The sequence below is a fragment of the Ursus americanus genome, chromosome 1 (genome assembly GCF_024610735.1).
Source record: "Ursus americanus isolate L20-20 chromosome 1, mUrsAme1.1.p, whole genome shotgun sequence".
In the NCBI taxonomy this organism is placed as follows: domain Eukaryota; kingdom Metazoa; phylum Chordata; class Mammalia; order Carnivora; family Ursidae; genus Ursus; species Ursus americanus.
Genome location: NC_142127.1, coordinates 104,561,867 through 104,588,287, shown reverse-complemented (window position 1 = coordinate 104,588,287; position 26,421 = coordinate 104,561,867). Strand labels below are relative to the sequence as shown.

Sequence of the window (26,421 nt, the reverse complement as noted above, 5' to 3'; positions counted from 1 at the left end):
TCAAACTAACTACGAAATCTCACTCCAACCTGTCAAAGGGAAATGACATACGGCCATTTCAGCACCAGCTGAGAAGGCATTTGATAAAATTCGACATTCATTTCTGATTAACAAGAAAAAACCCTGTAAAACCACCAAGAGGTTCTTTTCTTAATGCGAGAAAACTCTCTCCCACACCAACGGCCCCTGTCGGGTTCATTATTGGAACCCCGGGGGCATTACCATTACAGGGCGATCGGCTGATTTCGTCTTCCAGTGGTCAGGTCCGTCCTCTCCCTTGTGGTTTCCGTCTCCGGTGTCAGAGCTCCCACCCAAGACTTGGCGTCACGCGGAGCCTTGCCACAGCAGGGCGGGGCTGCCACCGCAGGGGCTGCTTCCTCCGGTGACAAAGCCACGGCAGGCCTCGAGGGAGCGTGCCGGGCCAGCTCGTCTCTGCAAAGGGCCTTGGACCCCAGACCCAGGGGCCGGCGTCCATCAGGGCGGCTATACCCAAGCCCATGGGGTCTCCTTCTCCCGTGGACACATGCGCAAGTGAGCCAGGAGGCCGCGTGGGGCGGGACAGCTTTTGTTTTTCTTGCTGCGGGGTGACGCGAAAGACGACTCGTTCATGATTAAAAAACATTTTGCTCCACTGGCATCAGCCTGGGAACGTGTGCTGGGCCGGGGAGGGGGGCGGCGTGTGGGGCTGCCGAGCCTCCTGTGCACCTGAACTCACCCCACAGCCCTGCAGTTGGCAGCCGGAGCGGGGAGCTGGACGGTACCCCCGTCAGGCCCCCCGCACCGGCAGCTCACACAGCCGACCACGCCGGGCATCTGACGAGGCCGAGGGCCTGGAGCCCCTGGGGCCTGGGCCTGACCTGCCGGAGGGCTCGGACAAGACGGCTTTGGCCTTAGTGTGACCATTGCACCCAAACGCGTACTTTTAAATGAATCTTTCCAAGGTTCCTCCGATGATTTATCTCCTTATGTTGTAGAACAGGGACCCCGGACATCTTGGCAAACTCGTGTCCCCAGAGGGCCCAGGGAATGAGCAGCTCCAGGCCTGTCCACCCTCGCAGCACTCACGTGCACGGACTACGAGGTTCCCACCAACATCCTGAAGACCCAGAACAAACCCGCTGAATGGGGGAGGTCAAGTCCATGTCACGTCTTTGGTGCCGGCTCCTGGGCTCGTTTACCTCCCTGACCCCGGGCCTGGCCGAGGGAGGTGGACAAGTGCCATTTCCTCAGAAAATGAAGAATTTGAGTAGAACAGAGAACAAACAGCCCTTGGAGGTTCCAGGGAAGAAGAGGAAGGCCAGTGGAAAGCAGCTGGTATTTCCTTTGCTGGCTAGGACCCAGCAGTTCCTCAGAACCGCCCGCCGCCCATCCAGGACATGCATCAGCTGATACATAGCAGAAGGGGTCAGGGGAGAGCTGAAAGGCCTGGCCACGCTTGGACAGCCCTCTGTGGCCTCCTCGGGCTGGTGCTCCCCCTTCCCACCCCACTGGGCCTTGGGCTTCTGGGCTCCTGGCCTCCCAACCCCGGAGACATTCCACAAGGGAGAAATGCAAGCCGGGGGTCTGGGGTCGTTCCACTCTGCTGCCCCGGGGGGCAGTCCCCTCTCAGCCAGCACAGACAAGGCCCGAGGGCCCTGCCCCTGGAGGTGACCCCCACACCCCCATCCTAACGGCATGCGGCAGACACTCAGCCTTGGGAGCCTGAACCTGGCCCCTCTCACACATTCTGGTTTCTGTCTGCCTCCCGAGACCCACGGTGGCGCGACCTGCTCTGTGACCCCTGAGCCAGAAAGGGTGTCAGGCTCCTGTTCAGCAGAGGAGTGGTTTCTTCCATGCCGGCTTCCAGAGCAGGGTGGCAGGAGACGCCGCCGGCTCTCCTCTCGAACCCCCCAGCCCCCTGCCCGTGGACTTGTCTTTCCTCCGAGTCAGGACTCGGGCCTGGTGTTTTTGGTGCACACGCCCTGGCTGTGTCCTCCCCGCATCTCCCACCCATCCCTCTTCATCCACTTGCAGCTGCCCGTTCGCTAGCTGTCTCCCCACCGTACTGCGACGCTGGGAAGGGCAGGGCGGCTCCTCCCAGTTCCCCGTGGAACCCTGGCCCCTCTGTGGGGCCCAGGAGGGCTCAGGGCACAAGGCTGACGTGTCTGTGACTCTGGAGCCCTTGTTCCCTAATCCTGGGCCAGGAGGGAGAGGTGGTGGAGGGCACTGACCCTTCCAGCCTTCAGTATCCAGGAAACCGGGCCTCCCTGCCTGGATACGGGGTCTGCAGGCAGGCCCAAGACCCCCAGACACACGTCTCATAAGCACAGACCCACAGTCCATACACGCAGAGCTCTGCATTCCCGCACCAGCCCCAGAGCCCACCCTTGGGCCTGGAACCCGGAGCGCACTTTGGGGTAGCAGGGGGGCACTCCCTGGGAAGATTCTTCAGCTCTGCATCCAGGCCAGTTGGGGAAGCAATGTGTGGGGGCCATGCCGTGCAGGGGGCCGTGTGCGGGGCCTGGAAGCAACGTGTGGGGGCCATGCCGTGCAGGGGGCAGTGTGCGGAATGGGGAAGAGCACCCCCTCCTCCAGGCAGGTTGTGGGGCTTCAGCCCCCACCTTGGCCAGCCACCCTGTGAAGGCTACGACCTGCCAAGTTGCAGTGTGTCCTTGGGCGAGAGACTTGGTGTCTCTGAGCTGTGGTATCTCCGTCTGGGAAGACCGTCCCAGGGCTGAGCTGGACACCAGGGAGCCACGGTACCCGGAGGCCCCCCACACCCCCAGATCCATGGGGAAAGCACCAGTCAAGCTGACTGCTATCCGTTGAGGGGACACCAGTGTTTCCTGTGTTTCTGGGAGATTGAAATGGAGTTTGGTGGACAACACAGAGCTTTGCCGCCACACCAGGCAGCTTTAGACACAGCCCTGGTTTCCTGAGCTTGGCACTAGTCGGGCCACGGTATAGCTCGAACCCCTTCCTCTCCGGGGTCTGCAGACAGAGTGTTAGCTCCTCAGCGGCCTCCTGGCTTCCTCAACGGGGCACAGCCTGCAGAGAAACAGCCGCGGGTGTAGGAGCCGGTGGGCCTAGAGGGGGACGGGGGACCGCAGGGTGCCGTGTTGGGAGATCAGGCTCTGGGGACCCCAGGCCACAGAGACACGGAGGGAGGGGGGTGCACCCCTCTGGCTGCCCTGCTGTGGTCGGGCTGGTCAGCCTGTGCACCAGGGGCAGTGGGTTCCTGCTGGAGCACATGCTGCCAGGCCCTGGGGTCAGGCCAGGCCCAGTCTTGGTTCCCTTGGCGATGGATGCCCTGTAACTAAGGAGGCCACATGGGAGCCATCCAGGGAGCTGCGGGTGTGCAGAATGGGGACCTGCTTAGGTTCGGGTAGGACGACCATATGCCCCCCACCGCTGAGGGCAATGGTCTCCACCCAGGACTGCTGACGGCCTGGCTCTCTGCCCTTCACGGGCCCGGAGATACTGGGACATAATCCTATAGACTTGTTACTCCGTGAAGCAGCTTTGGGGACCAGCGTTCCTACCCTCTCTATACAGACAAGTGAGCTGTGGAGGTGGCCCAAGGGGGGGCCCAGGGTCTGAGCCATGTCTGCTCAGCTCCTCCATGTTGGCGGCCACCTCCCCTGCTTGCCCCCAGAGGCCCCTTTTGGGGAGGAGGCACCCCGGCCACCCTGTCCCCCCTGGGCCTGGTCTCCTTAGCCTCCCTCCACGGCTCCTGCTTGTGGCTCGGTGCCGGGCAGCTCCGGGCGCCTCTGCTCACGCCGGGAGGAAGCAGAGGTTTCTAAATCCATCCCTGGCTCCGCATGCAGCCTGCTTTGGCAGCAGACACAGCGCCCGGGGTGCTACCAAACCAGGCTCCCCACGGACAGCGCCTACCGGGCGGGCGAGGGCATGGTGCCTCTTCTGAGAACAGGCTGGGACAGGAACCAGGCTCCTGAGGTGTGGAGCTCAGGGACATGAATCCACAGTTGTAAAATCCAGCAGGCGTCAGAGAACCCAGGGAACTGTGGCTGATCACTGAGCTGTGCCCGCTGTGGCCCAGGAATCAGTGTGACCCACACCCTTGTCCTTGCTGTAACCCCCAGGGAGGTCTGGGACCCCCCCGTGCAGACACCAGGTACGGGAAAGCGAAGCTGCCACTCCCACCCTCGCTGGGATGTGGGGGTGTATGTGTCTGAGTCCCAGGATTAGGTGGACAGCGGGGGCGCTATATTTGGACACTGACACCCCAGGACATTACCCTCGCGAAGCTATGCAGGCCACGGGAGGGAAGGGCTTTTCCCTCCAGCCCACCCTGGTTCCACTGCTGTCTGTCCCACCCCGAAGACCCTTTGTCTCCATGATGCCATCTTTCTCAGGGACCCCACTCAGTCCTCCCCCACAGGGATGCCTGCGCCGCCCCCCCCCCCAACATCCCACCCACTCTCGGCCTCGTCCAAGTGGCCCCTGCCACCTGTGCCCTCACTGCCCCAGGCCTATCACATTCGGAGCTCAGGGCACCACTGAGTGGGGGGGAAGGGCAGGGTCATGGAACATTCTACACCCCGGTGTCCCGCCTGGCGGTGAGAATCCGAGCACTGAGCAGTGGTGTGTTCACCTGTCAGGGGGGCACAGTGGTCGCTGGCTGACAGCAAGGCTGACAAGCTCCCTCCGAGGTGCCCGCTCCCTGCACACATGGCACCTGGCCACCGGGGACCCCACAACTGTCGGGGAGCCTCTGCCTCTGTCCTTGAAGCCCCATGAGGCCAGGCACCAACGGTCTCCCCGGCACTGGCCTGGAGGGGGTGTGCTTGAGGGAAGGAAGAACACTCATCTCCCTCCTGACTTGATGGAGCTGCTGAGACCCTCACCCGTGGACCCTCCATCTACTCCCGGGGCTCACCCTGAGAGAGAAAGAGGGGTCCCCAGCGGCCACAGTGCTGGGAGGCAGTGTGGCCAGGTCCTGAAGCCTAAACCCTATGGGGCTGTGGCTCCAGGAGGGGGTGAAGGTCCTGCCTCCTGGGTCCCCACCAGGCACAGCATGGACCCAGCCCCTGTGGAGTCCGCAGCAAACGGCCAACACTTAAATATCTGGTTCTGAACTCCTCATGGTACCCACGTGCCCTTACCTAACTTTTCGAGGGAGAACCACAATTGGGACGGGTAGGAGTAGCCACCCCGGTCCCCGGCCTGGCAGCACTCCGTCCCGTCTCCCTGCGAGCATGTGCTCCCCCAGGCAGGGAAGCCGCTGCCACCCACGGCAAGAGAGAAGCTTCCAGCCATCCACAGCTGCTTCTCTGTGATTCAGAATCAGCCCGGGCAAGCTTGCACCACGGAGCAGCCCAGCGCCCCAGGACGGTGAGAACGCAGAGACAGAAGCAGCACAAGGACCTGCAGGCCCACCGGGCTTTCTGGAGGGGGTCCTGAAGCTCCCCCTACCGGCACCGGACAAGCTGGAGGAGGGGAACCAGGCATTGGTGCCCCCTGGCAGCTCCTGTCCCTGGGGGCTCTGGCTGCCCAGGGCCTGAGGGTCTGTTTTGGAAGCTGCCCAAAGGCTCCCCGAAGGCAGCCCCTAAGCAGTCATGGGGCTCTGGGCCCACATCCTGCCCGCCCGTGCCGTCACCGTCCCTTCCCTGTCCCTGCCTCTAGCCACCTGCAAGCAACCACACTGGAAAGAAAAGGTCACATTTAAAACAGAAGAAACCATCTCTGCCTTCTCTGATGACATGATAAAAACCCAGAGACAATAGAACACCAGTTACACCAACTTGAGGAACAAGGCTGCTTGTCGCAGGTGTATTTTCCTGCCAAGCTGTCACTCCTGTACAAAGGCAGCTTTCTAAAGCCCCTGAAATATTTTTGACTCCTGAGAACGTATTACTCATACTGCTCATTTCTAGGATTTACTTCAAGCAGTCGCCAGAATTTAAAAGGTACGCGTGAGAGGGAACGAGTTAAAAATAGTAAGACATGCCTGCATTCACAGCCTATTTGCAAAGATGTGTAGCCAAGAGCCCGATCAGACCAAGGGGTATTGCTGACAAAAGTCAGAACCACGCGGCGTGAAGAAGAAAAAATAGAGGATGGAGAGGAGAAGCAGGTTTTAGAAACTTAAATCAATGAGGAGAGAAAGAGAGAGAGACAGCCTCTGGTTCTTTCATGGAGGGGAGGCCAGGATATGTGGTCTGACCCTGTAAGAAAACCAACACAGGACAGAACGTCTGTATTTCACATTTCGCAGCTGGTTGAGTGACAAAGAGTTTTCCAATTGTCAACCTCATTGGAAAGATAAAAGACATCACATTTTGACAATGGGAAGAAAAAAGAAATCAGCGTAAAAAGATAAAAAATCAAGACAAAAAAATGGAACACCTGAAGGTTGAAGAGAAGGGACCCACGCGAGGTCGTTTTCTTGGTGATGAGGCTCACGGCTCTCCCTGCAACATACGGTTTGCAGGAGACACCAGAAGAGGAAGAGGAGGCGAGAGTGAACGTCAAGGGGCCGTAGACTGGTGTTTCAACGCTAACACGAGGCCAAGAACAACGTCGGGCAAAAACTATCACACGTGCCGAGTCGTAACCTTAGCTCCCGGTCGATCCCCGCAGCAGACCACCGTGGCATCTAAATGCTGCAGAAACAGAGTAAGATCTACGTGCCCAGAAACCGCAGAACAATGACACAGAAACCGAAGAACCCACTCCTCCATTATCAAGCACAGAGAATGTTCAGGAACACGGGAAGCAGCTGACTAGCCCAACAGCGCAGAGGTCACTGCTGTTTCGTGGGAATGAAACGGGATAAACAGAACATGCTTCGTTTTCAAGGACTGGTGGTGTGTTTACAGAAGGTCGTGTGCGAGATCTCAAAGAAAATCTCAACAAAATACGGGAGCAGAAACTATCCACTCTCTGTTCTCTTGCTCCAGCAAGAGAAGAAGAGACTAAGAACCAAACAGAAATACATTTGAGAATGAAAATGAACTTGCCTAAGGAAAAAGCTGTCTGATACAATGGAAACACAGGCATCTCAAAACCTGCAGAAAGCAGCAGAGAAGGTCCCGAGGGAGAAGCCACACGGCCTTAACTGCTTTTATTAGGTTCAAAAAAAGGTGAGAAAAAATGATGATGTAATCAGCATCTAAATTCGATCTCCTGAAAGAAGCAAGTGTTTTTTTTTCGGAAAGGTAAAAAGAGGGAAAAGTGAATGATGAAAGTTAAAGCCAAAAAAATTTTAAAAGACATTGCTATGTAAAACCTAATCCGTTTTCTAAAGACCTGTAAGAATGGGCACGATGAACAAAAAAGTGGGCCTTGTCATCTCCCTCTGCTGACTGACGTGGCCTCTACACAGAGAACACAAAGGAACGAGAAAAACACAAAGATTAAACAAAATTTTGAATACAGAAGATCTGAAACGTTTAAGGAGATAGTATGCATCATTACGTTTTCGGGAAGAATGTGAAGAATACAGACCCGAGGAGCACTGCTGAAATACAAACAGGAAACAAGAAACAGAAAGCCCAAATGAATCAACAAACTAGAAGAAGAAATCCTCCCCCACGCGTGTAGATCTGATGGTTTTCGAGACGTGTTCAATCGCACTTGCGAGGAATAGATAAATACCTCGTCACATAAATTATTTCCCACTCTTGACCCCTGTGGTCAGCTGAGCACATATATTCCATCAGGCAAATGTGACCCTAATCCTAAAAGTTCCAGGAAACTTCTGTAGAGGGAAATCAGGAGATGTCAAAGAAGCGAAATGTTTTTATACTCATTTCACTGGGGAGGAAACAGAGGCCCAGTGAGGTTAGGCAGTGATGGGATCAGCAGGATTCCTGCGAGCGGAGTCCCGCTGGAGCTCTGTGCCGGGTCCGCTGTGATCGTTCTGTACTAACGGCTAAGTGACAGCATGTGAAGGGAACAGCCAATGAGTCCCGCTAGGCCCGCTGCCATCGCCAGGACACAGGGGCCAGAGATGCTCGCCGCGGGGAGGATCCCTGAGAGCAGATGGCACTTCTCTGTTGACCGATTGGTGACTGGCCATCTCAATTAGAATCTCAATATGACCTCTTACGGAACTTGGCAGAATGGTTCTTCATTCTTTTGGAAAAACAGGCAGAAAATATATCAAAGAAAGCAAAACATAATGTGAAATGCAATGAGAACGACCACACTAAGAGAGAATGAGATCTTCTAAATTGTAGAAAATATTATGGAGCCATGGTGATGGGAAGGAAGGGTATGGCCCCAAGACATAAATAAAAATTAACTGAAACGGTTCTAATGCACACAAGAACATATCATGTATTAAGCTACTGTAACCAAACAACGGAGGTCGGAAATAGTACTTGACAAATTATGCTAGCATCGCTGAAGCAGGAAGGAAATAAATGTTAATTCCTGTCTTAATGTAAACTACTCACTGTGTTAAGAAGAGAAATGTTATTCCAAATACATAACAGCTTGATAGAAGCAGAACATCATACTGTGGCCATGTGACCCCCTCGAAATCGTGACGACTGAGTTTCTGGAACGGACAGGACCATGCCCAAGTCACAGAGCTCCGAGGAGTCAGGGCACACGTGTAAACTGAATAATCTCTCACACACGGGACACGAACATCGCCACAGTAAATACAAGGGACAGGGGAAGAGAACATATTTAGGACAAATGACAAATGGCTAAGTTCTACCATGTTCAGGAGTTTGTAAAACAAGATTCATAATACTCCCAGTGACTCAGAAGATAAGAGGCTAAAGTTATGGTCAGATAACCTGCACTGGAGAAACAACCTGCAAACAGCTGTAGGAGAACAGCTTCTCCTTCCCAACAGCCACAGGCGGGCACATTAGCAGAGAGAATCGCACCTAAACTTGCAAAACTAAGGTCTGTACAAACTCAATACACAGAAACCTGTGAGGAAATAGAGTTTCGTATGCCGCCGGTAATATAAATTAGTACAATTCTTTAAAAGGGCAACTGGGAGAGCAGCTCTTTCTGCCCACAGGTCCTGTCCCCGTGCTTTAATAAAACCACCTCTTTGCATCAAAATAAACAAAATAAAATAAAATGGCAACTGGACAAAATCTATCAAGAACCACAGAATGGGGGCACCTGGGTGGCTAAGTCCGTGAATCGTCTGCCTTTGGCTCAGGTCATGATCCCAGGGTCCTGGGATCGAGTCCTGCATCGGGCTCCCTGCTCAGCGGGGAACCTGCTTCCCCCTCTGCCCCTCCCCCTCTCCCGTGCTCTCTCACTATCTCTCTCTCTCAAATAAATAAATAAAATCTTAAAAAAAAGAACAGAGGGGCGCCTGGGTGGCGCAGTCGTTAAGCGTCTGCCTTTGGCTCAGGGCGTGATCCCGGCGTTGTGGGATCGAGCCCCACATCAGGCTCCTCTGCTATGAGCCTGCTTCTTCCTCTCCCACTCCCCCTGCTTGTGTTCTCTCTCTCACTGGCTGTCTCTATCTCTGTCGAATAAATAAATAAAATCTTTAAAAAAGAAAAAAAGAACCACAGAATGTTTGTGGCATGGGCTGTAGTAAGTTCATTTGCAAGAATTCTAAAAGAAATTAGTCAGAAAAAGAAATAAGGCTGTATGTACAGAGTTCCCAGAGCCGCATCATTTATAACAGTAAAAACCTGGAAGCGGCTCAACAGAACAGGATTGCGAAAATCAGGATGTTAATTTGGCCGCGTCCAGCTGGCCCGGGGCCGTGAGGGTAAACTCACCTCTTGCTACTCGGAAGGAGTGCATTTTTAAGAAAGCGGCTTCTCCGTGTCTTTAGCTGAGAGAAGCGGGAAGGCAGAGCTAGAAGGCACCTGTCCCGGACGCATCCAGGGCACCCTGCGCACAAGTGCCCAGGGCTGAAGTCCCGTGAGCCACTGGGGGAGAAAGCCGTCCTCAAAATACGCGTGGGGCAGGCGGACGGCCACCCCGCGCCACAGCTCCCCGGGGCCCTGCCACAGTGGACCAAACGTCGCTGGCCCCGAGCGTGCCCCAAAGGTGGCCACCAACAGAATGACCGAGGACGGGTCCTAGGGAGACCCTGGGGGCAGGAGGAGTGCTAGGCTGAAGGTCTGCAGTGGGGGGACAGCACTGGGGGGAGCAGCAGCTGTGACCCCCACCCTGCCGCACCCACTGCACCAAGCTTGACATGTGTGGTGCTGCATGTCTCCTGCCACGTGCTCCCTGCCCCCCTTGGTGGGCACAGCCCCGGGTGGGGGCGGGGGGGCCTGAGAGCAGGCTCGGTGGAGCACCACGTGAGCCAGCCCGGCCCCCCTCCCCGGACTGCGAACTCCTGTCTGCACAGCCTGGACGTTTCTGGGGCCTTCCTGGCTGGGCGGAAGCGGGGAGTCACAGCAGCGAGTCCAAGGCGGAGGCGGGAGTGGAAGGCGAGTTACCGCGGGTCCCTGTCACCAGGATCCGTCCCACCTGCCCACTCCTGCGCTCCCAGCTGGGATCTGTGTAGTGTCGCCCAGCTGCTGACCTTTTACACTGTGACACACGGGCCTGACTTCATCCCCATACCGAGAGAGGAGGTAGGGGAGCAAGGCAGTTCATCACTTGATGGAGATGGCTGTCACAGCAGGCGTGGTGCCACGGCTCCACGCAGTCACCGCTGTGTCTGGGGAAGCATGCGTGCCCTCTGCCGCCGCCAGAAGGACCCGGGGGGGTGGACGTGAAGGGGCCCAAGGATGATGCGGTGGCCCCTGGCCATGGAGGAGCGAGGGCCGGCGGTCCTGCTCCCTAGCTCCCAGCGTCCCCCCCACCACATGGGACTGCTCGGTTTCTGGCCTCTGCAGACACACGTTTCTGGGAGCTTCCTCAAGGAGGAAGGGGGGGGGTCTTCCTTCCCATTCCCTAAAAGACTCCAGTCCAACAGGTGGCCATCCACAGACCCTGTGGGGCTCATCATGAGAGCCCTCCCCAGAGCAGGCATACTGGAGGCAGCCCCGTGAAATGCTGCTGCTGCCTGTGAGGGCTTCCCACCCCCCAAAATGCAGACAGCTCCTCTGGCTGCTGGGAGCTCTGGGCCCAGCTCAGGGGTCCGAACCCCCGCCCTCCACGTTTGCACACCAAGGGCACGGGAGGGAAGGCTAAGAGGCGCAGAGAGCTGTGAGGACCACAGCACCTACCCTGGCCCTGAAAAGCTGTGTCTACACCTCTTCCCACAGGGCCAGAGCACCCCAGTGATGCCCCGGGCTGGGGAGCAGGAGGGATGGCCTCAGCAGAACCAGCCTCGCTCCAAAGGGCAAGCTGGGCCACTTTCCTAGGACAGCAGCCCCCTCCCTGAAGGCCTCCAGAAGTCAGGATCCCTGTGCGCCTGGGCTCTGCAGACACGGGAAGGACCCCCCCACCCAGCCAGGTGGGCAGAGGGGCGGGGAGTGGGCACGTGGGCCAGGGCGTGCCGACGAGAAGGGGGGCCTAGCGCTCGTGAGCACGGGGCGGGTTCCCGCACACATGCCTTGCTGCACAGACCCGGAGCCAGCCCTGGAGCTCACGGCCAGGTGGGAGGCCCCCACGGGGGGTGGGGGGCACAGGTAGCCAGCGGGCTCCGGAGCTCCCTGGGCGTGGCCCGTCCCGAGACCTCAGCCATGGCCACACGGGAGGGTGCAGCCAGGGTCCCTCCGAGGACGAGGACACAGCCGCTGCCCTGGAGAGACCTCTGTGCCTGAAGAAGGATGCCTCCCTTTCAGTTCCTGTTGGGATTCATAACAAAAGCAGCTGCTCCAGAGCTGCCTCCGAGCCCTGAAGAATTTCCTGACTTGACTCTTTGAAGGGAGACACACAAGAAGGCTCTTTGTTCCAGCAGCAGAGGGATGGGCAGCCCCGGGAGAGGCCGTGCGGGGGGCCAAGGTGGGTAGCTTGGGGCCCCGTGCTCTTGGCTGAGGTCACAGCTCTGCAGCGGTACCCTAAACATCTGCTCTGTGTCCTTCCCTTAACGCTCCGGGCTGCCCCCCCACTTCCCAGGGCTGGAGAGCCCCCCTGAGAATTGGGCCGCTGGAAGGCTCGCCAGGCCCTGCACAGGGTCTGCACGTGGGGAGGGACCCCAGGGAGGTGCGCCGGGGAGATGGTGTTAGCAAGCTGCTGGAAACTGGGCCAGACCGGCCAGCAGTGACACATCCAGAAGCTTCAGGGCAGAGACAGGAGGGGCGCCTTGACCATTGTGAAGGTGAAGCTGGGTTCTCCGAGGACTGGTCATGGAAGGTGATGACGCACTCCCCTGGGACCCAATGACATCTTCCCCTGCCCGAGGGGACTCCTAAATCCACCCAGCACTTTTTGTCTTGGGGAGAAAATCCCATATGCAGTCACTTCAAAGCCAAGCATTTCCTCCTGAGTTTCTCACGTTCGAGATTCTTCTCCTTCTCTGTTCTGCTCTTTCTCTCCTTCCCCAAAACCCACAGGAACGTCTCTGGAGATGAGAGTTTCTGATGATACATTTTCCCATGTTCTCTGTAGCTCCCCAAATTAGATTATATTCCCAGTTAATACATTAAATGACATTACATTTCCACTAGTTGACCAGGCCTGCAGTTTAACAAGCTAACCCTGGGGAAATCATGGGCTTGGTCTGGCGCCTGGTGGGGATGGGGGGTGGGGGTGGGGACCTGCCCTGCTGAGCCCATCTGCCCTGAGGGGACCTGGGACCGGGACAGGGCAGACACCTGGGGAATCTGAGAAATCCCAAGCGTCCCCAAACAAGAAAGGACTCTGGAGCAGCCCCCAAGCCACTCTCAGGACAGAGGAGCAGGGGTCAGGGTCCAAGGCCAGGCATGGACCGATTTAAATGCAGAGCCATGCAGGACAGCTAAGGTCCCAGGATAAGCTCCATTAGAACCCTTGAAGTACAAAAACAAAACAGACCCACAGTCCCAGGGCGGGTCATTGTCCATTTGCTGGCACACGGCCTGAATGCTCTTGCCAGCCCTTTGCTTTCTCTCGAGGTCTCTATCTCTGAGCAATGACACATGGTACTGCTGAGAAGTACTTCACAAATGACCCAGTGTTTCCATCCAAAGTCCTAAGTGAAGCAGGGCCCATGAGGTCTCCGTCTGCTCTGACACAAGAGGTGGCCCTGCGAGCCTGGGGGCCAGAGAGCCAGCTGGCATGAGCAGGCCCCCCATGTGCCCCACGGTGGATTCTGTCCCCATCTCCTGCGGAGTGTGCGTTCTACAGAAGGCTGGGGGGCTCACGTTTGTCACCTGGGCGGAAGGTAAGTCTTCTTTGCCATGCAGCTGTTCCAAATCCCAAGACAATTACATGGTTTCACTCATTTATGGAGCATAAGAAGTAGGAAGATCGGTAGGAGAAGAAAGGGAAGAAGAAAGGGGGGGTAAACAGAAGGGGGAATGAAGCATGAGAGACTATGGACTCTGGGAAACAAACTGAGGGCTTCAGAGGGGAGGGGGGGTGGGGGAATGGGACAGGCTGGTGATGGGTAGTAAGGAGGGCACGTATTGCATGGTGCACCGGGTGTTATATGCAACTAATGAATCATCGAACTTTATATTGGAAACCAGGGATGTACTGTATGGTGACTAACACATACACACACACACACAAAGAAAATCCTCTGACTTCGGAGCAGAATCCAGAACTTCCCTCTGTCCTATCAGGCCCAGCGCAGTTGCTAGGATAGCCATGACCTCAGGCTGCAGGCAGCAGGGAATTCTGGCCTCGTGCCTTTGAGTTCTCTACCCGCGACATTAGCCTAGGGCTGGATCCCAGACCCCAGCGACTGCCCAGGTCTGCTCTTGGGATGCCACCTGCACCCCAGGTACAGGCCCTGGCTGCACTCGGCTCAGGGAGGGGTGTCTCCCCGCACCTGCACCCTTTGTCAGACACCTGCCTGGCCTGCCGTCCTCCAGCCGGGCCTGGGAGAATTCCCTGGGACCAGCCTGCAGTCTGGCTCTCTGCTTGTCACTGCCCCACCTTGGGGGTCCTGCTCCTTTGCTGGACACTGTGTTCTGTCGTGTTGGTGGCCCTCCTGCTTACACACGGAGCTCTTCCACCCCTCGCCATGCCCAGTCTTCTCTCTGGGTCCCTCCTCTCTTTTCCTGTATCCAATCATCTGGACAAGCTTGTCTGCTCCAAGATGCCCCAGACCTCTACTGCTCCAGGAGACTCTGGAAAGTCTGGCTTTGGCTTGAGTACCGGGCCTGGTAGCCCACCGCAAACGGACCCCACCAGGCCCACTGGACGTTGGCAGCGGCTGAGATGGTCATTGAAAGCCATCAACCACCTCCCACTTCTATAAAGTCAGGGCGTCCACATCTCCCCTGAGAATCAGGAGGGAGCCATCTCGTACCCCTGGGGAGAGTCAAGAGCTGAGACTTTGGAGACGACAGATGCTAAGTGATTGGCACCATGCCTAGCACATAGTAGGTGCTTAATAAATGCTAGCTGTAATAATAAACTCTTTCCTCGGAATGAGGTGAGTGATAAGTAAGCATCAGTAGGCAGTGAGGACCCAGTGACCGTCCTGGAGGAGAAATTCTGGTTATAGATGCAGGGGGTACGGAGAAGGCTTGAATCAGGGAGCGCTTACAAAGGCGCGGGCAAAGCATGGAGGGAGATGACATAGGACAAAGTGACATCTCAGCTCACTGGGGGCAGAGGTGGGCTCATGAACGAACAGGACAACTGGGCAGCTCACCGGAAGGAGACAGTTTGCTTCCTAGCGCGTGGCCCCCCAGGATGAAGTCCAGATGCGCCAGTGGTTGGGACATGCCCCTGAGACCACAGACTGAGGGGAAAGCATGAGCGGATCCCCCTGAACCCCGGCGTGGGGAGAGGCCGTCCAGCTGTGACTCAGATGTGGGGGATGACACGCTAATGCGCACATGGAAACAAGGAGACATGGCAGCAGAAACACTGGAAACGAAGTGGAAAGACAGCTAGCGAGCTGGGAGAGCACGTCTCACATGCACGGCAGACAAGGGTCTAATGTCTCCTCTAACACGGAGAACTCTCTAGGGGCGCCCGGCTGGCTCGGTCGGTGGACGGAGAGCCACAACTCTTGGTCTTGGGGTTGTGAGTTTGAGGCCCATGTGGGGGGTAGAGATTACTTAAAAATAAAATCTTGAAGATAGAAATAAAGAACTCTTTAAAAAGGACCAGAAACCTGATAGAAAAGGGGAAAAGACACGAACGAACATTCACAGAAAAGAGAACAGAAGATGAACTTGTCACTGGAGAAACGCAAACCGACACACTAGGGAGACCCTGTTTCTGGCTGAGCAGGAGGTGAGGATTCATGCCTGACAGCGTGGTGTGCAGATGGACGGCAGGAAGCGGCTCCCTCATGCTGCGGGTGGGGCTGCCCGCTGCGGGCCCTCCTGGGGGGAAACAGGCCACGCTCAGCACAGCGTGCTCCCACCTCACACCCAGCAGCCCGGTGCCCAGGGAGCCGTCCTGGGGACACAGCTCTGACATAAGCGTGCATATGCACAGGGTCCTTCCCTTCAACATTCCCTGAAATTGGAAAATATTGGGAAAACCAAATGCCTCTTGATGGGAAAGTGCTTGGAAAATTATGCACAGAGCAATGTTATCCACCTGCAAAAATGAGTGACGAAGCTCTCTATGCACTGATAAGAACGGATTTCCAGCATATACTGGCAGGTAAAAAAGCAGTGCAATGAGAATATCTGTATAAAGGGCTGGTGTCCAAAGTCTACAAAGAACTCATCAAACTCAACACCCAAAAAACAAACAATCCAGTCAAGAAATGGGCAGAAGACATGAACAGACATTTCTCCGAAGAAGACATCCAGATGGCCAACGGACACATGAAAAAGTGCTCAACGTCACTCAGCATCAGGGAAACACAGATCCAACCCACGATGAGACACCCCCTCACACCAGTCAGAGCGGCTAAAATTAACAAGTCAGGAAACAACAGATGTTGGGGAGGATGCGGAGAAAGGGGAACCTTCTTCCACTGTTGGCGGGAATGCAGGCTGGTGCAGCCACTCTGGAAAACAGTATGGAGCTTCCTCCAGAAGCTGAAAATAGAGCTGCCCTACGACCCAGCAGTTGCACTATTGGGTATTTACCCCAAAGTTACAAATGCAGTGATCCAAAGGGGCACCTGCACCCCAATGTTCATAGCAGCAATGTCCACAATAGCCAAGCTATGGAAAGAGCCCAGACGTCCATCGACAGATGAATGGATAAGAAGATGTGGTGTGTATACAATGGAATACTACTCAGCCATCAAAAAGAATGAAATCTTACCATTTGCAATGACATGGATGGAACTAGAGGGTATTATGCTGAGAAAAATAAGTCAGTCAGAGAAAGACAAATACGATATGATTTCATTCATATGTGGAATTTAAGAAACAAAACAGAGGACATAGGGGAAGGGAAGGAAAAATAAAATAAGAGGAAAACAGAGGGAGGCAACCATAAGAGCCTCTTAACTCTAGGGAACAAACTGAGGGTTGCTGGAGGGGAGGTGGGTGGGGGGATGGGGTCACTGGGGGACGGGCATTAAGGGGGGCACTTGAAGAAATTAGCACTGTGTGTTGTATGCAACTGACCTCTACCTCTGAAATTAATAATACAAGTATATGTTAATTTAATTGAATTTAAATAAAAAATTAAAGGAATATCTATAGTCTAGTACAAAAATAATCCACTGTACAGGGTAACAATACCTACGGCATAGCATAGTAAAAGAACATCTTCAGCACAGAGCAGCATGAGAATATCTATAGTACGGTATAAGGTTACCTACGGCAGGGGCGCCCTGGTGGCTTGGTCGGTTAAGCGTCCGACTCTTGATTTTGACTCAGGTCATGATCTCGGGGTCGTGGGATCGGGCCCTGTGTCGGGCTCTGTGCTCCCCGGAGAATCTGCTTGTCTCCCTCTCCCTCTGCCCTTTCCCCCGCTCTCTCTCTCAAATAAATAAATCTTTAAAGGAAAAGGATATCTACAGCACAGTACACTACAGTACAGCGGGAGACTACCTCTAGTATAATATACTCCATGTGAGAAGCATGTAAGAGAAAAACCCATACCCCTGCTCATCTACGCACAGGAGACACAAGAGGGAAGACACAGAAATGCATGAGATGGGTCGCCTCGCGGAGCGGGTGGGAGCGGGTGGGAGTGGGTGGGAGCCACGGGCCAGGCAGGGCTGGGGGAAAGCTGGTGAGAGGAATGCTGCTTCTCTGACTCTCAGAAGCACAGTGTGCTGGCCAGTTCTGTGTCACGACCCTGAGATTATGTCCTAGGCCGAAACCAGGAGTGGACGCTTAGCTGACTTAGGCCACCCAGGTACCCCACGACATCATTCTTCAATAAAAGGAACCAGGGCTCCTTGCAGAAATGGCTGGTTCTGGGGGTGGGAGTAGGGCAGAAAAGCTGCAAGGCAGTCCTGGAAAATCTCGTGTACCAGAAAGTAAGGACGTGCTCAGAGAAGGATGGGGAGGAGGGCACGTCCAAAGGACACGAACGCCAATTTGATGTTGCTCGAAAGGCCAAGCTGAGACAATGTAAGGACCCGACCCACCCAGATAATCCAGGATATTCTTCCCATCTCAGTCACCCAGTTAGCAAGACTCGTTCTCTGTCACACAGCGTAGGGCTGGGTTCCAGGGACTCGGACGTGCCCTCTCTCTGCGGCTGGCCACTCTCAGCTGACCGGCTGACACACCGTGACGATGAGGACGTTTGCTTCCAGCTCCCTCCAATGTCTTGATTTTCTTTTTAAACAAAAGTTTCCTGGCAACGTCCCCCTCACTCAGCCCTGCTTCTGCTTGCTGTTGCTCTGCCACGTGGCTCTGACCACGGCGCCTTCTGTGGCCTCAGTGGTAAGTTCTTCCTTTGTCTCAAGAGCACTAGAGTCTGCGGTGACTCCCATTTCTAAAGACACGTCACCCCTGTTTCTTTGGGGACATCACTGGCGTTCCCCTGTCTCCCGCCGGGCCCCCGCCTGCAGGCCATCCACACTGATGCACGGTCGCTCACTCAGGACAAGCAGGGGGAGCGCTTGCCTTCAGCAACACAACCGTGTCTCCCCTGCACTGTATCAACATGCAATCTCTCATTTAAGCACAAATCCCTCTGTGGAGGCAGAAGGCCAATTAGCCTGAAGAACGGGCTGTTCTGATCCCACGAACCTGCTCCCTCCTCCAGCGAACACACGCCACGTTCCGGTCCCTGCTCCGGAAGACCAAGAGCCTGGGCCCGCTGAGGAGCGCCTGGGGCCCTGGAGGCCGAGGGAGGCTGTGGAGGAAGCCAGCCAGGTGGGAAGCAGGGCATTTTGGCAGGAAGACCGAAGTCACAAAGGGGAAGGGGCTCAGTGCCAGCTGTCCTTGGAGACTCACGAGCCACGCCTCTAGTGACAGCCTGCCCCATCGTCGCAGGAAGTTCTGAGCCCAGAGCAGGGAAGGAAGAACAGCCCCAGCCTGACCATGGGGACCGAGGGAACCAGCAGAGACACCCCTGTAAGCAGGGGCTCCTGTCACGGAGCTCCACAGGCACTAGACCGTCCCCCACGCGCCTGCCCTTGGATGGGCCATGAGCATCTCAGAGGGACATGGCCAGATGGAACCGTCCAACCACAGAGGACCCTCTGGACAAGGCCCAGCATCGCCCCTGGCCCCAGGTCGTCACAGACACAGCCTCCTCCATCCACACTCACTTGTCGCTGGCCCCCTCCTTCCCTCTTAGGCTGTCCCCGCCCATGGCCACATTCTGTCACCCTAGACCTTAGAAAAGAAACCCTCACAGGGGCCTTGAGTGGACTCCTCGCACCAAGCCCTGGGGCCCCCACCCCAACCACACCCCTCCCACCAGGGGGCGCCCGAGACTTACCCGATGGTCTTGCCCCAGTCACACCACAGCGTCTTCCCGATGGCCTCCATGCTCACCTTGAACTGGGTGAGGCAGAGCTCCTGGAGGAGAGCGCCGTAGTTGGTGTCCTGGCAGGCCGTGGCCATGAGGAGAGGGTGCACTGCAATGAGAGCGCCCAGGAACCGTCAGCCGACCCTGCCCGCCCTCCCTCGCCTTCCCTGCGCACCTGTGGGGGGCCCGGCCCAGAGCCCGCTTCCGCCTGATCCCTGGAGAGGGAGCCTGTGGCTCAAGGACCCCAGCAGAACCCAGGCAAGGCCCTGCCTGCTGCCCGAGGGCCTGATGGCTCCTCCCGGAGCTCTGTGCACACTGGGCCAGGGGGTCGCACCTCCCTCTGCGGGCACTGACCGTCAGGAGCAGGGTGCCCACCGGCCCGGGCTCGGGGTCTGACACTCAGGCACCACTCCATCCTCACGCCAACCCCCGACGCAACTCCCAGCACCTCCACTGCACACACGGGGAAACTAAGGACCTCCAGCACTGCACGCAGGCTCCTCCCTGTGGTGCCACCAGGCCACTGGCCAATTCGGGCCAGAACGTGGGGTCCAGGCTGCAGCTCTCAGCCCCAGGAACAGCTCACCAGCCTTGAGGAGGCCCTGGCTCACATCGCCTGGGTCCGGATACTGACCAGTTACAAACCAAGCTGACGAACTGTGATGTGACGTGTGCTCTGCCCTCCCACTTGATAAAATGAGCTCCACAAGTTAAGGAACGCACTGCACAAATCAAAACTCCCTCGTTTCCCCCCTTAGCTCACAAATGGCTCCGGTGGCTGCTGGGCAGGGGAGGATTTTCCCTGGGTCCCCACTCCTGGCCTCCCCCCTCTTCCTCTTCAGGCTGACCACCCGCCTCCTCTGCCTGTCTCTGGGACAACAGGGCCAGGGTGGGGGCCCTTCACTTGCCCTCTTCAAGGCCTGGCCCACCTACTGCCCCCAAGCTATGGCGGCTGTCTGCCCACAAGGCTCTCCAGCCCCACCCTACCATTATGGCCTTTCCAAATTCCTGGATGAAGCCTAGATCTGGGAAGCCAGGGCTCCACCAGGAATTCTTGGACTCCTTGATGGGCCTCACGGACATGTGTGGACACCCAGCTGCCCCTTGCAGCTCTCGGGCCTGGGGACTGCATAAGACAGCAGGTGGAATGGCCCACCCAAGGAAAGGGTGGTAGCCCTCAGGACACACAGATTGTGTAGGGAGCTCTGGGGTCCCTGACTCTGAAACATGACCTAGAAGGGGGTGTGTACTTGAGTGGGCTCACCCCATGGCCCCTCAGACTCCTGCCCCTCTCTGCCTCATGTTCCAAGAGTACAAAGTAGAGGAACTGGTACTCCAGCCCCTATGATGCACGAGCACTGCCCGAAGCTCTTCACATGCAGATATCATGGAGGCAGGTCCTACTGCAATCATCACCTTACTAGAAGGGGAAATTGAAGTTCTGGGGCTCAGAAGCGGGTCCAAGATCCCAGGACCAGAAGAGGTGTAGGCTTGCTGGAACTTGTCTCACCTACCGTGGGCCCCACACTCAGCCAATGCCCAGTCCCAAGAGGTTGAGGACTAGGCAGGAAGCTGGGCAGTGTAGTGGAGGGCCTGACCTGTCTTTCGCTGTAGACCTGGGGGCAGATGATGGAGGGGGTGATGGGGGTCACAGATGGGGGTGATAACAGCAGGCTGTGAAGTGCCATTCTAGAATGCAACTCCTGAGGGCTCAGTGGCTAGTTACTGGATGGGTGGGTAGGTAGGTGGATAGGTAGATAGGTAGGTAGATGGACGGGAGGGTGCATGGGTAGATGGATGAATGACTGGATGGATGGATGGATGGATGGACAGATGGTTGAATGGGTGGATGGATGGATGGATGGATGGATGGATGGATGGATGATTGGATGGATGGATGATGGATAATCGGATGATGGATGGACAGATGGAGAGATGGGTGGGCAGGAGGATGAATTCCACACACGGCAGACCAGGGCTCTGACCCAGCCCATAGCCATGCCAGAATGGAGTGCTGAATGGGAAGCTGAAGCCCTGGGTGGGGCAGAGGCAACAACGGGCTCCCAGAGTAAGGCGTCAAACTGGGAGAGGAAGAAGTAAAGAATAGTATTGGTTACAGCTCTCTTACAGAGCTGACTGGCAGCCTTCAACAGAAGCACAGATTGACACTGAGGACCTGGGGGCAGGCCAGCCACAGAGGCCACCTGCAGGCAGCAGGGAGCACTGGCAGCAAAGGCCTGAAGTGGCCCTCAGGTGTCCCCTCCCCACGGCCTCCGGGAGTCCCAGGAGAGGGCAGTGGTGCGGAGCTGGCGGAAGCTGGGCAGGAGGTCCAAGTATGGTCAGAGCCTGTGGCTCCGGAAGACATGCCAGGACGTCACCAGTGGGCAAGAGCTGTTCCCTCAAGACAATGGCCGCTCTCAGGAAGGGGACAGGTGCCCAGCCCCAAGCATGTGACCATACACTGTGCTGCGCAGGGTCCAAGACTTGGGGTCGGGGGCGGGGACCGTGCTCAGAGGGAACTGATACCCTGGGGGTTCCAGAAAGACATACAGCAGGAGAACCCCAGCGGAGGCTGGGGGCTCCACATGCTTCCAGGGGATTTACGTAAAGGCCCTGAGACCCACCGATTCCACCAGAACGTGAGACGTGCGTGGGAGGGGGAACTAATTCATTGAACCAATTAAGTGACAGACTCCTGGCTGCACACATCTTCGCAGGGTGGCTGACGCCGACGCAGCGAAATTTCACAACAATGAAAGAAAAAGAAAACCCTGGGCAAAACACACAGCAAGCCCCACGGCACACACAGGTAGAGGGGAGGCCCAGCCGTCCCTGTGCCCACTGCCCTGAAGGGCGTCCCCTGGGGACGGGTCCCACTGGGGCTGGCAAGGCACCCTGGAAGGCTCCTGGGCTTTTGGCCTGAGAAGCTAGGGAGAAAGGGCGGGCGGGGAGGGCGGGGATGAAAGGCTGGCATGTGGGGAAAGCTCCTCGGAGGGTCTCCCGAGGAACCCCAGGCGGGCGAGGCCACCTGTCCCTCGACGCCCCGGGAAGGAGAGCCCTGGCCGGAGCGAGCAGCAGAGGAGGGCAGAGCCGGGCGCCCCCCTGCCCTTAGGAGCCTCCCACCCACCTGAGTTCCTGCCACTTCCCAGCAGCCCAGGTGTGTGCCTCAGGGAGCCCACACGGGCACGGCGGGTGCGCCCCAAGGACCAGCGGTGATGACCCTGGCGTGGTCTGGGCAGGCTTGGGGAAGGGGCGACACCTGCCCCATCAGGTACCCCTAAGAAAGCCCGCCTGCCGTGGACAGGTGAGGTGCGGGGGCTCACGGGGAACTCAGGAGGAATCAGACACCGACTCACAGAAGGAATCCCAAGTTGCCCATCCAGCCTCATTCCAAGGTCACCCCTCCGTTTGTCACCCCCCTCCCTGCCTCCAGCACCCTGCCTGTCTCCCTGCCAGGGACGCCCTTCCCCAGCGAACTCCGGGCCCAAACGTGGCCTGTCCACGGCCATTGACCCCTCCTCCGAGGGCTCCCAGCCGCCTCCCCTGAGCCCCCCCAGCCCACTGCCTCTGGGCCCTGAGAGCGGTTTTTTCTCCGAACCATGCTGGCCACCTCTCCTCTCCCAGCCTTTCAGACGTGTGTGCGCGGCCTCCCGGGCACACAGCGGCTCTGCACGTCAGTATCTGTCCAACGTCAAGTCGGGGACCCCAGCAGAACGTCAGTGACGGTCCGCGTGGGAGTGGAGCAAGGGAGCTTCCGGCTGTCGGCTCCCGTCCCGCTCTGGAAGGGTCAGATCTCGGGCGGGTGAAGGCGATGTGCCTCTCCGGCAGGACTCGTGGGCTCACGTGAGCACCGGAGGAATCTGCTGGGGAAGGAGGGGCTGCACTATCGTCCAGCAGAGCCGGCCCCGAGGGACGTGGTGCCGTCTCCTCCGCTGGGGGCCCCCAACCTGGGGACCAAAAGGAAGGGCACGTCCCCAGGCTACAGTCCCTCCTGTTGCTCTGTCCCCACCCCGGTATAACCGGGCCCATCTCCTCCTGTCGCCCGCAGGCTGCAGAGAGATGCCCCCTGGCCCCAGCTCCCCTGGCCGGCCCTGTCTGGCTGCCCCGGCAGCTACGTCCACTGTACGAGCGGCCCCGTGGCCTTGACCCTGGCCTGCCTCTGGGCTAGTCCCCTGGATGCTGCAGCTCCCACCTCCGTGAGCCACTGCTCCTCCCCAGGGCGGGACCCTGGCCCCGGGATGAAAGACCCCTCCCCACACACACTGCCTTCTCCCCCTGTCCTGGGGGAGCGCAGAGCCGCGGCCGTTCCACAACTGGGGTGAGCTGGGCAGGCTGTTCACGAGAATCTGGAACCAGGTTCATTTTTAGGTACAGGAGACAACACTTAGTTTTTCTTCAACAGGTCTCGTGGGATTTCTTCCATTGGAACGAGGGTACCTTACAGTTTTAAAACCGACTAGAATTGCCAGAAGTTTTAAAACCAGCTGCCTGGGGCCAAACGGGTCCCATTCCTGTCTGGCTGCAAACGTCATCACTCGTAGTCGAGTCTTTAAAAGGCCGTGTGCGGAGGCTGTGAGCAGACGGCATTCTGTCCTCGGCGTGTTCACACAGGAACCTTCCCCGGCATGGGCATTATTTAGGAATTAGCTGTCCTTTTAGGGAGAGTTCAAAGAAACAGCTCCCTCTCTCCGCAGGGGGAGACGGCACACTGGCCACCTGAGGCAGCAGACCCCTCAGGCGGAGGACTGGGGACCAGACAGACAGGGCCGCCGGGCTCCCGGGGTGGGGGGGCCCTCTGGGCTCGGGGCTGCCGGACAGCCGTGCGGAGACCTTCGGTTTGGGTTTTCAAACGAGAGATGAGGGCCCCAGAAGTGTGAACCCGACGGGGCCCATTTCCTTGGGTTGTGGCTGCCTGTCTGGCAGGAAGGCCTGCGTGCTGCTGCTGATTTTGGATTTGCAGAGGGAGAAGTCTAGACCCTGCACTGCCCTGCAGCCCTGGGGTTGGGGGGCGGTGGGGGTGACGGGTGGGGCCGAGCTGTGGGAAGGGGAGCAGCTGGGAGGCCTTCCTGCAGGGGGCCCGGCTGGGGCCCGAGTCGAGTGTCCCCGAGGTGCCTGTGAGCCGGGGGAGGGACCTCCAGAGACCTCGCACGGAGGAGGCCTGGCCTGGGGCGTGGGCAGGCGCTTTCACCTCTGGGTCTGAGAAGTGGGCGCCTCCTGCACCAGGTGGGCCCCCGGGACTGCGCTCCAGAGGCTGTGCTGTTCCCGGAAGCGATCCCGCCTCAAAACAAGCAGCCCACCCCTGCGGGGTTTCAACGTGAGCCATGCTTAGCGACTCATGGGACACTCCAGGCCTGCCCCCAGTGGCCAGCAGGGGTGCTGGGGAGGGACACGGGGAGGGGCAGGCAGGGGAGATGACAAAGGCCAGGACACTTGCAGGGGCGAGGGCGATATGTGCTCAGTCTAGAGTCCACACAGGTGTACACCTGTTGGAACCTTCCAAATACAATCCGACCTTCTACAGCCACCATACCCCAGGGAGGACTGCGGACACAATCATTACGAAGGAGATGCCAAGCTCTCTGAGCGGTGTGATTCCAGATGAGCTTGACTTTTTGCTTTATGCTCCTTTATATTCCCACAGCTTAGAAGAGCCTATGATTGATAAAATGTGATCGCTCTGCTCCCTGCAGATCTTCAACAGCCACCAGAAGAAACCTCGCTCTGCGGGTTCTTGCTGCAGCCGTGAATCATTTCCTGCTCACGGGGCCGGCGGGGAGAGTGCCACCCACTTCCAGGACTCCCCTGGTTTTACCCCCTGGGAACCCAAATCCCCAGGAAGCTACATGCCCGGGCTGTCACGGAGTGCCCCAGAGCATGACGTACCCAGAACTCGGTTTGAACATGTTGCCCTCAGCCGTCCTCAGCCTATTTGGAAAAATGAAAACAAAAAACAAAACAACAAACTGAAAAAATTAACACTCTTGTGTGTCCAGTAAAAAGTCCTGCTCGGCCCTCAAGGCCCCATGAGCTATCACCTCCTCCACCCTGCCCGGTCCACAGCCCTCCTCTGACCCGTCGTAACCGCCAGCAGGAGCCCGTCCTGAGCCGCTGACCGCAGGGCCTTGGGGCCTGCGCCCCACCCGGAGGCAGCGCCTGCCTGCAGCCGGCCTCTGGGCAGTCTGGGGGGCTGACTGCACAGGAAAGGAAGGAGCGAGCGTGCGGGGAGCTTCCCAATCCTCTCCTGTGACAGCCCTGTCACTTCTCAGGCCTCTTCTGGCTTCTAGAAAGCTCAGCGTGGGCTGGGCCTCAACCTTTCCTCAACCAGGGTCTCCTGAATTGCGCTAGATGCTACTGTTTTCCTAAATACTAGCAATGATTGCTTAGTTTCAAATTTTCTTCTCTTCTGTCCTCTGAAGTGCTCCTCCTCTGTCTCTCCTACAGGGTGCTGGAGCTGCGGTGACACCACGTCATACGTGGGCACCTCGGGACACCCGTGTCTCTGCCAGGAGCCCCCATCTGTATTCCTTCTGGAAGCAAGTTGGGTATAAATGGCTAGAATGCAGTTCTGGCTCTAGGTCGGTCCCACACCAGCTCCGGGGGAATCCCTGCTTCCCCTCGCACTGCTGCCTGCCAGGGACGTGCGCCTGGGGAGGAGATCACCGCACCTCACGTGGCCTAAGTCTGTCCTAAGCCCTCTACAGGCATTCACCTGTTCAGTCCTTGCGAATAACTAGTAGGATCTGCGTTATTACTCTCTTATTTTGCAGAGGGGGACAGAGAGGTTAAGTGACCTGCCCAGAGTCACACAGCCCAGGAGTGGAGGAACCAGGATGCAGTTCCTGGCACGCTCATCTCAGAACACATGGGAGAGACAGTGAGGGCGGCCCCCTCAGCGCCAGAGACGGCAGCCCCAGAGCCTGCGGCTGACCGAGGGCCGCAGGGGTTCTGAGACCCGAGTGGAGGCATCTCTGCAGGCTGGCTTCCTCAGGGCCATCTTCCCCACGAGCAGTCGAGAGGGTGTTGCTCCAGAGGTGGGAGGCCCGTGCGATGGATGGCCACCAGCCAGTCAACACTGAAGTCTGGGGACGTGCAGGGTCCCCGGGGACGAGAGCGTAGGACCCCCTCCCCGCCCCGGGAGGACCACTCCTGCAAAGGAGCAGCGCGAGGTCAAGCTGAGAAGAGCGAGCCGAGCCGCCGCAGGTCTGCAGAGTCCTGTCTGCGCAGGGACGCAAACTCGAGCCCACGCCCCACTAACACCACAAGCGTCCTGCAGGGACGCGTGATGCCGCCAGAGGAGGGCAAACGGATTTTCAGGATTTTATAAACTAATTTTCACAGCTCCCCAGTTGCAGGAGCCCATTTGGAATAGGTTTGACAATACCGAAGGCAGCGGTACCAACATACGATTTACAAGAAAATCACCGCGCAGGGGACTCAGCGACAGGTCAGGACCAGGACTGCCTGAAGGGAGCTGTCCCAGAGGAGATGCCCAGGCCCCGCGGACGAACTCCCCTGCCCCTCGGAGCACCCGCTCCTGCCTCCCTCCCGCTGGCTCTCCTGAGCCAGGCCCTGCGTGGC

General features: G+C 57.6%; 1 protein-coding gene across 1 annotated transcript in view; it reads right to left on the bottom strand.

Annotated features, from left to right (window-relative positions):
- Window positions 1-26,421, bottom strand: part of RAMP1 (receptor activity modifying protein 1) — a 42,709-nt gene that overhangs the window by 9,303 nt on the left and 6,985 nt on the right. Inside the window, exon 2 of the mRNA XM_045794004.2 lies at window positions 18,814-18,952. Coding sequence (XP_045649960.1) covers window positions 18,814-18,952 — 139 coding nt within the window. The remainder of the gene's footprint in view (window positions 1-18,813; window positions 18,953-26,421) is intronic.